This window comes from Chiloscyllium punctatum, chromosome 45, assembly GCF_047496795.1.
Source record: "Chiloscyllium punctatum isolate Juve2018m chromosome 45, sChiPun1.3, whole genome shotgun sequence".
NCBI lineage: Eukaryota > Metazoa > Chordata > Chondrichthyes > Orectolobiformes > Hemiscylliidae > Chiloscyllium > Chiloscyllium punctatum.
This window is the reverse complement of record NC_092783.1, coordinates 12,215,793-12,233,367: the sequence shown is the minus strand read 5'-3', so window position 1 is coordinate 12,233,367 and position 17,575 is coordinate 12,215,793. Positions and strand designations below refer to the sequence as shown.

The window sequence follows — 17,575 nt, the reverse complement described above, 5'->3', positions numbered from 1 at the left end:
TAATGCCTTTAATGTAGCAATGTTCCAAGGCACTCCCAAGTATGACACTGTGCCATGTTAGGAGAGAGAATTAAAACAACTTGTTTTTAAGGTGTTTATTGAAAGAGGAAGGTGAGCTAGAGAATTCTAAAGCTTCAAACATAAAAATTGAAGGCTCAGCCTTCAATGGTGGAGCAATTAAAATCGTATGCTCAAACAAATTAGATAAGCATACATCTTTTGGAAAAAAATTTAAAAAATTGCAGGAGGTTGCAGGGATGGGGTTATGGGGGGATTTGAAAACCAAGAGAATTTTTAATATCAAGATATTGCTTGACTGGAAGCCATTCGAAGTAAGTGAGCACAGGAATTAGAGAAATGCTGGTGTGCTTTGAGGTAATCATTGTAAGTTGTCACTGTCAAAGTCAAGAACAAAGAAAATTACTGCAGTATTCCAAATGTGGCTGAACCAAAGTCCTATACAACTGTAATGTCACCTGCCAGTTCTTGTACTCAGTACCCCGTCCGATGAAGAAAAGCATGCCGTATGCCGCCTTGACCACTCTATCAATCTATCTTCAAACGATTTAAGAATGTTGGGATTACATCCCTGTAAATAGAAATGTTAACCTCAGATCCTGGACCTCCGTGCTCTTTTCCATGACTGGCACATTGGAAGTTGTGATAAAATTGTCATGTTGAGAACATTGAGTGTCATTCAGAAGATAAGTCAAAGTGTTGGAAAACCTGCACAACCCTCCAAGCAACTAATCTACCAGTGTCTTTTAGTGCCATCTTGCCTGCAGATGGCAAACTCCTGCAGATCACACATTAGACTTATCAGCCATCTCAGAACCCATTGAACTGGACTGGATGCGTCATCCTTGATCCTGGGGAACTGCCTATCAAGAAAATAGTAAGGGACTGGGGCTTGATGTGAATTGAGACATGACATAGAGTTCAGTTGACCTTTGATGTATTGAATGTCAAATGAGAGAAAAGGCAAGTCTATGGAAGAAATTGCTGCTCAACCAGTACTGATTGGATAAGCAACCTGACAACAGCAGTAGAGGAGTTGAAAGAGATAATAATGAGTTGGAGCTGGGTGTTATCAGTATACACATGAAAGCCACTGCCATGCCTTCAAAGAGAATGCTGGAGAAATTCCATTCTGGCAGCATCTGTAGAGGGAGAAACAGTCAATGTTTCGAGTCAAATACAACTTCAGGAAAGGCCAGCATTTGTGGCTGATCCTAATTACATTTTGAACTGAAGTGTGTTGGGAGATGTAAGACTCAATCACGTTGCTTATGGTTCTGGAATCATATTTAGGCCAGACAGGGTAACGAGCAGATTTCATCCTCTGAAGGACTGCGAGTTTTGTTTTAAAACAATATTCAGTAGTTTCATGGCTATTATTACTGAGGTTAGCTTTCAATTCCAGATTTATTAGTGAATTTTAATTCCATCAGGTGCTGTTGTGGGAATTGAATGCATTTCCCGAGAACAATTGGCCTGAGGTTGTAGATTCTGTGTCACGGGTTCCAGACAAGTTGAGCAGGATGAGGAAGGAAAGTTTCCTTTTCTTTTAGTGACATAGGATGTCAATTGTAATTTTGAGAGCACTTTTTTTGGTATTGTGGCAGGGAAGAAAACCTAAGGGGAAGTTCCAGAAAAGGTGGGAAGTTATTTTGGGAGCTGATAACATATTCAAGGACTCTGGAGAGATCAGAGATAGGATGGTAATTTTCAAAGATGGTAGGGTTAAGGGTTTTCTTTTCCTTGAGGTAAAGGGTGACAATGGCAGATTGAAAGAGGGACCATATTAGATTAGATTACTTACAGTGTGGAAACAGGCCCTTCGGCCCAACAAGTCCACACCGACCCGCCAAAGCACAACCCACCCATTTCCCCTACATTTACCCCTTTACCTAATACTACGGGCAATTTAGTATGGCCAATTCACCTGACCTGCACATCTTTGGACTGTAGGAGGAAACCGGAGCATCCGGAGGAAATCCACACAGACACTGGGAGAATGTGCAAACTCCACACAGTCAGTCGCCTGAGTCAGGAATTGAACCTGGGTCTCTGGCGCTGTGAGGCAGCAATGCTAACCACTGTGCCACCGTGCCGCCCTATATATCCTTGTGTACAAAATTCAGAGTGTGCTTCACAGGGTTAGATGTTGATGTTCCCATTAGCAGGGAAACCTAACTGAGATGTAGTCAGCGTCCCCTTATTCTGTAACTATCTGCAGAGAAGAAATTCCTTTACATCTCACTATCCTTAGAAGTTAATGCTAGATCAATGAAGTAATTTAAAGAGGAGGTAGATTCTGAAATGTTGAAGGCCATGCAGAGCTGATTCAAAAGAGTTGAGGTCAGGGAAGATTAGCCATGGTATTCAGGAGTGGCAGGGTAGGCTTGGGGTCTGAGTAGCCGACTCATTCATTTCTTGTGTGCTTATAGGTCATGAAATAATGAATGGGGTGAGCCCCCTATCCGTGGAATTATTTTCCGCGGTTTCAGTTACCCATGGATTACTGCGCACCAAATATATTATAGGGAACCAGGGACCAGGAGGCTGCTGGGAAGGTACATTTCCCATTGAAATGAATGGGTTCACTCCTGCGGTTTTGGGCTTCCACGGTAGGACCTGGAACATATCCCCTGCGGATATGGTGTTTGGGGGGGTGGGGTGGGTGGGGGAGGATTTACAATATTGTACAGTATAAAATAGTACACACTATTAGCTAGCCAGGGAAGAAGGTGGACTTTTGTTTTTCATAATTTAGCATGATTAGGATCAAGGAACAGCAGAGAGTCTTGAAGTTAAGATGAGTTTGGAGAGAGCATGAAATAAGGTCATACAGAAACTAGAGAAAGACCATTTAGTTTCGTCCGATATCTGTTAAGAGCAAAATTTTTCTAAATTGCTCTTTCTTGATCAATGCACCACAATCTGTGGTAGATTATAAAAAAAACTTTTCAATGTTGAAAAAGTTTTAACTTTAAATGAGTGCAATGAGCAGTTGTCAAAAATACAAAACAAAATCTGTTATTTGCTCACAGAAAAGATGGCAGCACAAGATAGATATTTAGAACAGATGTCATAACTTGGACCTCACCACACTGGTCACGAATGGGAGGTGAAACATCACTGTCTATCAAACGCACTGTTGTCTGCCTCTGAAAGTTAGGATCTTAATATGGTAAGAGATCATAGCCTGACTGCTAACAGCAATGTTCCTCAGACTATACAGCATTCTCACAAATTGGATAATTTAATGATTTGCCCAGGACTGTAAGACTTTTAGAAATTCTCTTATTTAAGATTCAAAGTATTGAGATGAAGATCTTGTTAATAGATGGGTGGTATGTTCAGGGTTGGGTAGTCATAAAATTGGATTGTCTTTAGACAAAGTTCACGTCTTGTAAAGATTTCTGAGTGCCACAGAGTTGATATATGAAACTGACTGCAGACCACCAAACAAGTGAGGCGAGAGTGACTGCATTCGACAGTGTGGCATCAAGGAGCTCTAGAAAAACTGGGATCAATGGGTATCGAGGGACAGATCCCCTGCTGATTGGAGTCATACCTGGCATGTAGGTAAATGGTTGTGGCTTTTGGAGGTCAGTTATCTCAGCTCTAGGACCACTCTGCAGGAGTTCCTCCGTCTAGTGTCCTAGGCTGACCATCTTTAGCTACTTCATCAATAATTTTCCCTCCATTACAGGGTCAGAAGTTGGACGTTCATGGTGACTGTACAATGTTCAGCACCATTTGTGACTCGTCAGATAAGCCCATGTTCAAATACAACAAGTGTTGAGTTCTTTTTCTTGAGATTCTTACACACTTGATGCAACTGCCAGCTTCTGTGAACAGTCAAAATTTTAGTAAGTAAGCACAAACTGTGGAGGAACCCTAAACACTTTTCGCCATGCTCACAAAGCGTGTCAGGAGGTCTCCCTGAACAAAGGGAAAGTCCTAACTTTATATAATATCTTTACATCACGGTCAGTAATGCCCACAAGACAATCCCCAGCCTTCCCGTACAGTCACATGCCACTCAAGACACAATGTAGTAGTGATCCCATCATTTCCAGAAATAGTATAATGTAAATCACCCATTAACAGTCAAATCTGTTGTGAATCATTTTTTTAACTGCAAGGAGTAGTCAAAATTGCAACTGCAATGTTCTTATTGAGTTCTGTATAAGGGATGATAATGTAATTCTTTTACTCTGAATAACTTGGAAATGGCCATGCAAATGGCAGGGGATGGGAATGTAAATTTCTTACAATCCGACTGTAAGACAGAGACATCCCACCCTAGCCCCGGGACATCCAATTTTCTGCAGGTCAGCAGAGCAAATGAACCCTTTTAATATCTCACAAGCTCTGGACAATATCCACCATTGGGCGAGCAAGTGGCAAGTAACGTTTGTGCCATACATGCCAGGCAATGACCATCTCCAATAAAGGACAATCTAACCAATGCCCCTTGGCATTCAATGGCGTTACAACCTCTGAATCCTTCAATATCAACATGCCATTTACCAGAAACTGAACTGGACTTGCTATATGAATGCAGTGGCCACAATAGGAGATCAGAGGCTAGGAATACTGCTTTTCATGTCAGTTTAAAGATGACTCATACCTAGGTGATAGATGTGACATATCTGAAGGATCTTGATAAGAGGCCTAGGCGATGCTGTGTTAATTATTGATAGTTGTTTTTATAACTTTTTCATTTTTGCTCATCTCAGGTTTTTTGTAATTGTACTTTATTCTGTACTAATTTTGAAGTATTTGAAGTAATTGTTAACGTCAACCATCCAAGCTTTAGAATAATTGAAGTCTTACACGAAGCACCTGAAGTTTTCATTGCTAATCAACAACAATATCAAATTATTTGGAATGTTACTTTGCTACAATTTATCATTTTGTTTAATTTTTCACACACACTGTTCCTCTCTCTCCAGGTAATCAGGCAATTTTGCTATACTCAATGTCCAATTGTATCGTCCATCAGCTGCTCTTTAGTCTCCTGAACTGGTCCATGAACATACAAATGTATGAAATAGTAGCAAATGTAGACCATTTGTCCCCTCAAGCTTGCTCTGCTATCATGGATCATGGCGAATCTTTGTGTTTTAAATTCTTCTTTCTTGTTTACCCCCTATAAACACAATAACAGTTGCCTAAGAAGAAACTATCTATGTCAGTCTTGGAAGTATTCACTGTCCCACTTCCATCATCTTCTGAGGCAGTGTTCCAAAGTTGGATAACCTCTGAGAAAAAGAATTTTTCCATCTCTTTCCTGAAAGTTAGTTTCCTCTTCACTCATAAGAGGAAACATCCTTCCCGCCTCTACCGTTCAGGATTTGTACACTTCCATCACCCCTCACTTTTCTAAATTCCATTCGAAGCAAGCCTAGCTATCCAACTTAACCTCATACAATCTGTTCACTCTTGGTAATCCCCCACTGAAACCACCTCCAACACATTTACATTCTTTCTTAAATGAGGAAACCAAAACCAGCAACAGTATCCAAGAAGTGGTCTCACCAGCGTTCTGTTTAACTGAAGCATAATAACATCCTTACTTTGTTTAATTGCCGTCAGTAGAAGGCATTCCATTAGTCACCTTGATCAAGTGTATTCCTACTTGCTAATCTTTCTTGTGACGTGTGCACTAGAACTTGTAAGTCCCCATGTCTTATATTCTGTAGTAGTTTTCCCTCAATTTAAATAATACTCTGCTTTATTGATTTTTTTCCTGCGAAAGTGAACACCATCACATTTTCCCAAACTATATTCTTTCTACCAGATTATTGTCACTTAACCTGTGTTGTTCAACAAGCTCCTTAAGTTGGCTTTGTCACGTAGCTGCCTGTCTTTGTTGTCTTCATGTGCAAATTTAGCTACTGTGCTTGCAGTTACCTCATCTAAATCTTTGATTTAAGTGGAAAAGGGATTCCTAACCTCCCGTCAGCGTATTTCTTTCTTAGACAATTAAATTTCATTATAATTTTAAACTTCTTAATAGAACTCCTTTTAATTTTTAATTTCAATCGACTTATATCTATAAACAGTACTTCAGCAATTAAAAGTTTACTTGCAGACTCCTAGTGGGTGGCACAGTGGTTAGCACTGCTGCCTCACAGTGTCAGAGACCTGGGTTCAATTCCCGCCTCAGGCATCTGTCTGTGTGGAGTTAGCACATTCTCCCCGTGTCTGCGTGAGTTTCCTCTGGGTGCTTCGGTTTCCTCCCACAGTCCAAAAACCAATGTGCAGGTTAGGTGAATTGGCCATGCTAAATTGCCCGTAGTGTTAAGTGAAGGGGCAAATGTCGGGGAATGGGTTTGGGTGCGTTGCTCTTCGGAGAGTCGGTGTGGACTTGTTGGGCCGAAGGGCCTGTTTCCACACTGTAAATAATCTAATCTAATCTGTAAGTAATCTAATCTAATTGTTTTAATTACCTTGCTTTTGGGTTGAGAATCCAAAGTCGTTTTGAGAGCTCTGATCTCAAATTGCATGACTTAGAGTTGTAATTTTTCTGAACTTCCTAATACTTATTTATCTAGACCCTAAAACAGAAAGTGCATGAACTATTTTTAATCAATCTTCTCAGCAATCTGATCACGCACCCCTGAAACAGGTGGTACTTGAACCCAGGCCTTCTGGAACAAAAGTAGGGATACTACCACTGCACCACAAAAGCCCCAGAAAATGTGTGAACATGTATGGAGCACTTTGTGGGAAGCTATGGAGGTGATTCCTGGGTCCTTTGCTGAGATATCTAGTTCACCTAGCTGAGGTGCCAGAAGACTCTAGATTAGCTGACATGGTGCCATTATTTAATAAAAGTTGTAAGGAAAATCCACTGAAGTGTGTCGAGACATCTCTGTGAACAGAGGAACAGTCCTTCCTTTATACCAAGTCTTTACATTACAGTCAGTAATGCCCACAAGACAACCCGGTCACTCCCTCATAGTCACATGTTCCTTAAGACCCTATACAGTGACCATGTCATTTCCAGAAACAATATAATGTAAAACATCCCTTAATGGCCAAATCTGTTATGAATTTTTTTTTAACTACCGGGAGTTGTCAAAATTCCAACTGCAATGTTCTTATTGATTTTGAATAGGATGATGATGCAAATGTAAATTATCTCTGAATAATAGGAGACGACCATGAAAATGGCTGAGTGGCAAGGGATGGGAATCTAAATTCCTTACCATCTACCTGTAAGTCAGAAGCATCCCACCCTAGCCTCGGGACAACCAATTTCCTGCAGGTCAGCAGGGCAAATTAACTCTTTAATATCATATACAGAAATGTTGAGGTCAGTTATTGTTTAATCTCTGACAGTCATTGAATCAGGACAGAATTGAGAACTTTGTTCCTTGTACAGCTTGTTCTGCTACACGCGACAGTTGTGTTCCTCTGTAAAATCGCGCTGTGGAAGATCACTATAGAAAATCGCTATACCTGTTTAGTAGAAAGTTTGAGTTACTCAAACAGCAGCCGCAATTCAGCAGTCATATTATTGCCAGTTTGTGTTGACAAAACGTGTGGTATACCAGAACGACCTGGAGATCATTAACACAATGCACTCCTTTCTCCTGCTTAGCCCCACACAAACCAACCTGTTTGTTACAAGTTTCCTGTTTTTTATCAGTAACTAAGAGAACTAATATTTGGATTCTCCTATCACAGTAGCTGAGAGACTTCATAGAAATTCCTAATAGTGTAGGAAGTGAATGACAAAACACATTCCACAAATGCATGTTCAAGACATTTTAGGTATATGACAAGTGATTTTTTTTTTAATGCACTCTGTGACCAGATGGGCCACACACAATAATCAACTTATCATGGAGTTACAAAAGATGGGCAAATGGGAACCAGCCTTGACCAAAGTGAGTATGCTAATCCACATGCTGCAGAATCCAGACAGGCTGCAGCTACCAACAGACAGTTTGCAAACAAACCTGGTAGCCGCAGTTCCTACAATATACATCTGAATTTGGGTTTGACTGGGACAATGGAATGTCGTCCCTCGGGCAATCTGAAACATCGAGGCATGCATCAGACACGGAGGTGCTTCGTACCCTTATTTGGAGAAAGTTATGTGCACCCAGCATCTCCAATAATAGACAGTTAAGGACCACCCTGCCATCAACGTGCCAACATCTAGTTGGGTCAGATTGATCAGGGTGATTGAACCTGATCGACTCATTGGAAGGTACTCCAGACCCTCCTAAAAGGGTGCTCAGACTGTGGAATATAAGAGTCACCGCAAAACCATGCTCAGTGCGGTAACTCGAGAATAATCACTGGAAGAGAAGACACCTCTGAAATCATCGGAAGAAGAGCCCCAGACGAAATCACTACATGGAGCCTGGCCGAGTTCTAGTGTGGTGGTACATGATCATCAAAATTAAATTGAAGCATAAGAGATTTGTAGTGTTTATTGCTAGTTCATAGCGTATTTGTTCTAATATTATTTGTCCAAAAACAAATTTACTATTATTTATTAGATATAAGAGTTCAAACACGCTGTGTGGCAGGCGCAACAAACCCTACAATCTAGATGCATTCAGTAGGAAATTCCAGTATGATGGTCATATGGTCTAGTCACCTGAAATTATAGTCTGATGACTCATTGGGAAAAGTGCACTATATCATGAAGAATTGGCTACATGGAGGAAAAAATTCTTCGCTTATGCTTTTTTCATTCTGGTTTCTTAATTCAGGTGAATTGTAGATTCCTACAATTAACTTGAGTGACCCTGAATTGGTGGAGTGTTGGTGGTAACATTCAATTAACTTCGTCCTGGTATGCTTTCCAATGATAGCCACAGAAATGTGCATCCAAGTTCATACTGAGTGAGAATGGAATTAGACCTGGGGTTGTGTTATTTTATGGTCAGCCTACAGAATGTTGTTTAGATTCGGATATAATTTTTAATAAACCGCTTTGTTTCAGTGCTGACCTAAAGGTAAAATCGTAATAGTTCCAGGGGACCATAGGGCTGCTGTCTCGTAACAGAGAGAGATATTTGGTGATGAGTTTAGCCTGAGGGTAACTGTACCTTTGGCGAGGGATAAGGCTGAGAAAGCACGTATGTCATGTGACCTCAGCTGGCACACAAATTGAACCAATGCTGTTGGTGTCACTCTGCCTTGCAAATCAGCCATCCAGCCAAGTGAACTAACTCAAGTGGAATTGTATTAAGTATGAATTGTTGTCACTAAGTGGAATTCCTATACCAGATGTGCTACAGTACCTTATCCAGTCTCTCCATGTCCTCAATCTATCCTAGATCGCAGATTTATTACTTTCTATCAAGACCTCTATTTTCTCTCTCATTAAGTTAGTTATCCTCCCATTTCTTACTGAAGTATTGAATTTGTGAAGACATTAACTTGTTTGTTGTTAATTACAGCAGTGTATATTAGTTGAGAACTGGTTATCTTTCATTTGAAATCTTTAGAAGTGTAGTACCCATTTCTCAGCTTGGCTAAAACTGCCAAAGGGCACAGATGTATTTTGTAAATCTACATTCAAAGTCCACAGTTTCCTCTAGAACTTGCTGATGTGGAAGATATGAATGGCTTAGAAGCTTAATGTAGCAAGTTATGCTATATTTATTAATTTAAGTAAAACATGTATTTTTAACCCATAACAACTGACCCAGGCTGATGCACAGTTAAGGCTTACGATCAGAAATGGAGCTATTAGAACAAATGACCAAAAGCTTACTGAAAGAGGTGGGCTTTAATGAGGGTCTTGAATGAGGGCAGGGTGTAAAAAGATGGTAACGTTTATGATGAAAATTTCAGACCTTGAAGTTTAAGCACCTAGAAAGATTCAGAAGCGGTGGTTGAGGGTGGTGAACAGCAAGACCTTTTCAGTAGTTACTGAACTAAAACCATTTGAAGATAAATGAGACCTTTCATAGGAACAGAAGTAGGCCATCCAGCCTTTTAAGTCCACTCTGCTATTCATTGAGATCATGGCCAATCTGATGATCCTAAACTCCACTTTCCTGTCTCTTCCCTTTAACCTTTGATTAGAAATTGAAGTCAGCCTTTGAATATACTTAATGACCCAGCCTTGATAGCCCTCTGCAAAGAATTCTACAGATTCACTACCCTCTGAGAGAAGAAATTCCTCCACATCTCTGTCAATTCTCTCTGATCCTATAGTCTCCCACAAGGGCAAGCAACTTTTCCACATGTCCTGTCAAGACCCATAAGAATCTTGTAAATAGTAAGGTCATGAAAGTATTTAAATGTGGGATGAGAATTTTAATTCTGAGGCATAGGGGATTTGAGAGGTTTTGCTGGTGATCTTGAAGGCACACAATAGATTAGTTTTGTATGAGTTGCATTTTCAAATTCCTAACTGTCTACTCTTTTGACCATCTATTCACTACGATTCTTCTGCAGCCGTTTGTTCAAGTATTCCCTTACCTTGCAATTGTTCAAATATTTTCTGGTTCTGTTATGAACACCGCCTTCATCACTTAATCCCAAAGGGTCTCTGTCTCATGTGACCTGATATGTGATTGGCTTGACCATGTATCACCAGATATAGCTGGACCATATTAAATGCTGCTGGGCCAGAATCATCGCTGCTCTCATGCTGTATGATATGGTAAATGGATTCTTCTTTGGGGCACTCTCTTTCAAAAGCTCCATCGTGTAAGTTTTAACTTTATAGTATAGCATAAAACTTAAGAAATAATTACTGCAATGTTTAACTTTTAACTTTGTTCATTCTTTCTACCTTGTTCTTCAGATTCTGTGCTTGTAACTGAGATGGTGCCTTGTGTGGTGATAATATACACTTTTCACTGTACTCCTGTACATGTGATAAACATAAAATCAAAACATGCCTTTCCAAAAAGAAATTACATCCTTGACCTTTCTGTTTTTGCAGATGTTTGCCTCATCTCCAAAGTTTCTTTAAAAACCGAAAGAACTGCGGATGCTGGAAATCAGAAACAAACAGAAATTGCTGGAAAAGCCCAGCAGATCTGGCAGTATCTGTGGAGAGACATTCACTAAAGTTTTGGGTCAGGCATTCTAAAAAAGGGTCACCTGACCCGAAATGTTCACTCTGATTTCTCCCCAGATGCTGCCAGACGTCTGAGCTTTTCCAGCAATTTCTGTTTTTGGTCCAAAATCTCTTTGCCATCCAAAATACTTAAATATGCTGTCACTTCCTAAATCCATTCCAACTCTCTGGCAGTGCTTCAACTATCTTTTGCCCTGCAGGTGAACTAAAATGCTCCTAACCAAATTCATTAATCCAACTTTTGTGCATGACCGTAGTAAATTCTCGTTGCCCTCAGCTGCTTGTGGTCTTTAATAGAATCAACAGTGGCAAATAACTTAATTGTGTAACATCCTTAATATAGTAAAATGTTGAAAGGCATTAAAGAAGAAAAATTTCAAATATTTTTTGACATTGAGCCCAATATGATAAAAGACACCATGACCCAAAGGTCTGAGGTATGTTTTAAGGAGAGCCTTAAGGAAGGGATGTAAGAAAGATGCTTAGTAAATAAATTTGAGAGCTTCAAGATTTGGCTGTTTTTAGGGAGGGGTGTCAGTGATGGAGCATTTAAAATTGGAGTTGAGCAAAAGACTAGAATTATGAGCACCAATATCTTGGAGGATCCTGAGGCTGGAGGAGATTATGGAGTTAACAAAAATGCCAGCTCTGACGGTTGTGATGCAAGTTCATGTTATATTATCTTTATTTGGGAACTTAGCTTCTAATGTAGTGGGAAAATAGATTTTAATTTTTGGCACCATGAAAGTCTGACTTTTTGTTTACAAAAGTCAAATTAATTTTAAAGTGAGCTAAAAAACATTTCCAAGTAATCATGTAATTTTAACTAAATGCAGAGCAGGCCAACTAAAGAAAGAATCAATAAGGTGTTTGCTGAGTTGGATTTTACAACCCTGGGGTTGGGATAAGGAGAGGGTAAAACAAATTTATTTATAGAGAAGAGGTCTATAACACCAGAAGTGCTGGTAGTAACAGTCTCCAAAGTAGGGGAAAGTGAGGACTGCAAATGCTGGCAAGTCAGAATCAAAACCTGTGGTGCTGGAAAAGTACGTCAGGTCAGGCAGCGTCCAAAGAGCAAGAGAGTCGATATTTCGGGCATAAACCGTTCATTAGGACTGTGGAGGGGGAAGGAAGCTGCGACACAAATGTGGACTGGAGGGGAAGGTAAGTGAGATGGTGAATGGTGGATGTAGGTGGGAGGTAATTGTATTAGGTTGGTGGGGAGGATGGAGTGGATAGATGGGAAGGAAGATGGACAGGTAGAACAGATCAATAGAGCAGTGCTGAATTGGAGGATTGGATCTAAGTGGGGGAAGGGAGATTTGGTAATTGGTGAAATCAACATTGATGCTATGTGGTTGTAGGGTCCCGAGGCAGAAGATGAGCGTTGGTGAGTGACTTAGATTTGGTGGTGGAGGAAGCCCAGGACTTGCATGTACTTGGGGGAGTGTGAAGGGGAGTTGAAGTTGTTTGGCCACAGGGTGGTGGGGTTGTTTATTGCGAGCAAACTATAGTAGTCGGGGCAAGACTGGGGAAAAGGTGCTTCAAAGAAACGTCTAGAAGCAGAAAGCTGTAGAGTCAGAAGAATACATGTATTAAGGAAGATATATTAAGAACTGAATTAGCACCTTGCTTAAAGGTATCTGAGAGAGACATTAATTGAAGAAACTAGCATTGAATGAATTTATTGAAAAAGAATTTGATTACAGCTGTGCCAGTTGACCAGAAGCTTTCCCCTGGAGATGGGGGTGAGTTTTCACTGAGGTTTGATGTTTATAAAGTTATTGATGGGGTAGAAACAATTAGTCAATCTTCTTGATATTTCTGAATTTTTAATGTTCCTTCCAGTAGTTCCAGTGTAGTATGATGTAGTTTGCTTTTGTTTTGTAATAAAGTGTCTTTTGTTTAAAGTACACCTGAGCTAATTCAAAAGAGGCTGCCAATGAATGACCTCTATTATCAATTTTTTAAAAAGATAAATCTTGTGTTCTTTCAAGCTAGATCTCATTCTAGGATATGATTGGTTCATTAGTACCATCAGATGGGATCATAATAGTGCAGTTCTGTCTGAATACTGTTCTGAAATGTTTGCTTTTTTTGTTCTTGAGTTGAGACCACAATCTGTTGACTCAAAGGCGAGATGATCCATGGCTGATATTGATAAGGATTCATTGTTTTGAGAAATAAAGAAATTCTTCCTAAATATATCTATCTTATGCCAACTTTTGATTTTGTTTCCAAAATTGTATTTAATATTGTCCCAAGTAAAACACCTGTTGTAAACCTCTAACAAAACTGTTTGTTTGAATTTGTTTCATGTGTCTTAAATCTTCCATTTGCATGTTTTAAAAATACTTGTGCTGAAGTGTTTGGATGACACATTTCCATGCCATCTGTAGGAAGTACTATAGAAAGTTGCATGTTTCCTTATATTCAACAACTTTTATTTTTGTTTGTCTTTGCCAAGTCTGACAAAATATGCAATAATTTAAACTGTCTGACCATGAAGTTTCTGAGACAAAAATACATGTTTTAGTCATTGGCAAAAAAAACTGATTGACCGATCACAAACTGATGCAGGTATGAACAATTTAAAGGAAATTTGTGTTATAATCTTTTAAAAATGTGTATTACTTGTTTTCAGCTGCTTAGAGATTTTTATTTTAACAAAAAGCCATGTACACAGTCATAACATGTTAAGCCTGTTGTAGCTTCTTCAAACTGTATGGCAGATTATTGTAAGAACATCTGTCAGCATTTTACCATGTGCTGTGCTGAAACCACAGCACAAACTTTTTTATTTTAATTAAAATAATATAAAAGCACAAGTGTAAGTTAACTTACCTGTAATGTAAATACTGGTAGAATATATAATTTGTATCACAAATCCAATCTAAGTAGATCAAAAATAAACTTGTTTCAAAGAATTAGTTCATTGCTGAAAACAAGTTTCAGTGACATTTTATTTGTTGCAGGAAAAAGTCCTAAAATAATAATTTTATATTTCATCAGGTCTATGAATGTTTTTTATCGGGGCTTTGACCAATTTGCGTTTGTGCCACCAATGCACACGTCATAGATATGACTCAAGAGTCGGATTGCTGAGGAAGTGGGTAGTAGGTCATGGAAAAGCTACAAGATGCATCATCAGATTCTAAGGAGGAAGGGGATGATTGGGTGGATTCAAAGACTACAGAATATGAACTGCTGGGACCAGATACTGAAGTAGCTTCCAGTCGTCAAAAAGGTAATAAGATACTGTTGAATGCTATATATTTTTTAATATAGCTGTTGTATCATTTACAAGTAGTGCTTTAACTGAGAATAACCTAAGAGTAAATCAGATTTACTGGCTAGTTATCTGAATGCCTGAGTACAAAGTTATAAGAATTGTGTAGATAAGATTAAATAAAGTACAATTTCCTTCTAACTAGTTTAGAATATGTGATCTTTTGGTTCTACTTTTCCTTGAAATATGACTTTTACTGGAGTCCTGTTATGTGTTTATCCACCTACATAATATGCTTCCATTATTTTAACATACTAACTTTATTGATTGTTCACTAACTTCACAAAAATTTTTCAGTAACTTTTATTTGTGATTTCCTATTGAAAGTGATGCAGCAAAATATATTGTGATTATCAACATTTTTGAATATTAACTCCAAAAGGATTTCCTGGCTCCGAGTCATGGCGCTTTTTGAATTTGAATTCAAATGTAACCTGTCTTTTTAAATCTAATCTGATGCCATTAATGAACCTTGAAACTTGCAACCAGTAAATCAAAACCGTTTTGTGATAGAGCAGAATATTGTTGTAAAGAGCCAAAGGTGGTAGCAGGCAGGTTGAAAAATTCTAATTCGTAGTGTCCTGATGGTTCAATGTCAAGTTTCCAATCTAACACTATAACTACTGATTCAGTATGGGTGGAAGTCAGTAACAGGAAAGGAACAGTCACTTTATTGGATGTTTTCTATAGACCTGCCTCCCTCCAGTCGCACCAGAGAAATGGAAGAACAGGTTGAACAACAGATCTTGGAAAGTTGCAGATGTAACAGAGTTGTTATGGGTGACTTCAACTTCCCCAGTATTGATTGGAACCTCCTTAGTGCTCTAGATGAAGCCGATTTCCTGGTGTGTCCAGGAAGAATTCCTCATTCAATATATAGATAAGCTGATTAGGAGGAAGGCCAATTGGATTTGGTGCTAGTCAATGAGCCAGGCCAGGTGTCAATCTCTCGGTGGGAGAGACCGTGATCACAACTGCCTCACCTTTACTGTAGCCATGGAGAGGGATAGGAGCAGACAGTATGGGAAGGTATTTCTTTGGGGGAGGGGAAATTGTACTGATATTAGACAGGAGCTGTGGAGTATAAATTGAGAACAATTGTTCTACAGGAAAGGCACATCAGAAATATGGAGGCTGTTTTAAGGAGCACTTGTTGGATAACTTTGTTCCACTGAGACAGGCAAGGAATGGTCAAGTGAAGGAGCCTTGGATGACAAGAGAAGAGGATCTTCTCGTCAAGAGGAAGAAGGAAGCTTAGTTAAAGTTGAGGAAGCTTATACACTTAATGGTAAGGTCCTAGGGAGGGTTGCTGAACACAGAGACCTTGGAGTGCAGGTTCATAGCTCCTTGAAAGTGGAGTCGCAGGTAGATAGGATAGTGAAGAAGGCGTTTGGTATGTTTTCCTTTATTGGTCAGAGTATTGAGTACATGAGTTGGGGGGGTCATGTTGCGGCCGTACAGGACATTGGTTAGGCCGCTGTTGGAATATTGTGTGCAATTCTGGTGTCCTTCCTATCGGAAGGATGTTGTGAAACTTGAAAGGGTTCAGAAAAGATTTACAAGGATGTTGCCAGGGTTGGAGGATTTGAGCTATAGGGAGAGGCTGAACAGGGGCTGTTTTCCCTGGAGCGTCGGAGGCTGAGGGGGTGACCTTATAGAGGTTTACAAAATTGAGGGGCATGGATAGGATAAATAGACAAAGTATTTTCCCTGGGGACGGGGAATCCAGAACTAGAGAGCATAGGTTTAGGGTGAGAGGGGAAAGATATAAAAGAGACCTAAGGGGCAACTTTTTCACGCAGAGGGTGGTACGTGTATGGAATGAGCTGCCAGAGGAAGTAGTGGAGGCTGGTACAATTACAACATTTAAGAGGCATTTGGATGGGCATATGAGTAGGAAGGGTTTGGAGGGATATGGGTCGGGTGCTGGCAGGTGGGACTAGATTGGGTTGGGATATCTGATCGGCATGGACGAGTTGGACCGACGGGTGTTTCCATGCTGTAAATCTCCATGACTCTAAGCCAGGATCTGGCACAGCTTTAGACGATTACAGGGTAGCTCGAAAATAACTCCCAAATGAACAGAGAAGAGCTAGGAGGGAGCATGAAAAACTGGAAGGATTGGGAAAAACCCAAAGGCGTTCTACACTAATGTGAGGAATAAGGGAATGATCAGGTGAGAGGGTAGGGCCAATCAGGGAGAGTGGAGGGAACGTGTGCCTGGAGTCTGAAGAGGTAGGGGAGGTCCTAAATGAGTAGTTTGGTTCAGTATTCACTATAGAAATGGACCTTGTTGATAGAACACTGTGGACCAGGTTAATAGGCTTGAATAGTAAGGAAGTGGATGTGCTGGAAATTCTGGGAAGCATCAAGATGGGAATTCCCCCGGTCCAGACCAGATATATCCAAGGTTACTACGGGAAGTGAGGAATGCAATTGCTGCATCTCTGGCGGCGATCTTTGCACTTTCACTCTCTACAGGAAAAACACCAGATGATTGGAGGGAGGAGAATGTTGTTCTTATGTTCAAGCAAGGGAATAGGGAAATCCCTAGGATTTACAGACCATTCAGTCTTACATCTGTGGTAGGCAAGGTACTGGAAAGGATTCTGAGAGAGAATTTTAATGATGATTTGGAAAGATATAGTGGAACAAATATGGATTTGTGAGGGGTTGATCATGCCCCTCAAACCTTATTGAGTTCTTTGAGGGTATGATGAGATAAGTTGATGATGTTCGAGCAGAGTATGTGGTATATGTGGATTTCAGTAAATCATTTGATAAGGTTCCGCATGGTAGGCTCCTTTAAAAAGTTTTGAGGTATGGGATCCAGGGAAATTTAGCTATCTGGATACAGAATTGGCTGGCCAAAAGAAGAGGGCGAGCAGTAGTGGATGGAAAGTATTTCGCCTGGAGGTCGGTGACCAATAGTGTCCTGCAGGGATCTGTTCTTGGGTCTCTGCTCTTTGTAGTTTTTATAAATGGCTTGGATGAAGAAATGGAAGAATGGGTTGTAAGTTTGCAGGTGACACAAAGGACAGTGGTGTTGTAGGTAGTGTTGAGGGCTATTTCAGGCTACAACAAGAGATTAATAGGATGCAGAGCTGGACTAAAAAGTGGCAGATGGAGTTCAACCTGTATAAATGCGAAGTGATTCATTTTGAGAGGGTGCAGAGGAGATTTACCAGGATACTGCCCGAATTGGA

The 17,575-nt window shown here is 40.0% G+C and overlaps 1 protein-coding gene across 2 annotated transcripts in view; it reads left to right on the top strand.

The window, feature by feature from the left end:
- The window catches only part of ppardb (peroxisome proliferator-activated receptor delta b), an 80,606-nt gene that overhangs the window by 8,929 nt on the left and 54,102 nt on the right, over positions 1–17,575 (top strand). For both annotated transcript variants that reach the window (XM_072563287.1, XM_072563286.1), the window contains exon 2: positions 14,093–14,327. In XM_072563287.1, coding sequence (XP_072419388.1) covers positions 14,204–14,327 — 124 coding nt within the window. In that variant the 5' untranslated portion in view covers positions 14,093–14,203. The remainder of the gene's footprint in view (positions 1–14,092; positions 14,328–17,575) is intronic.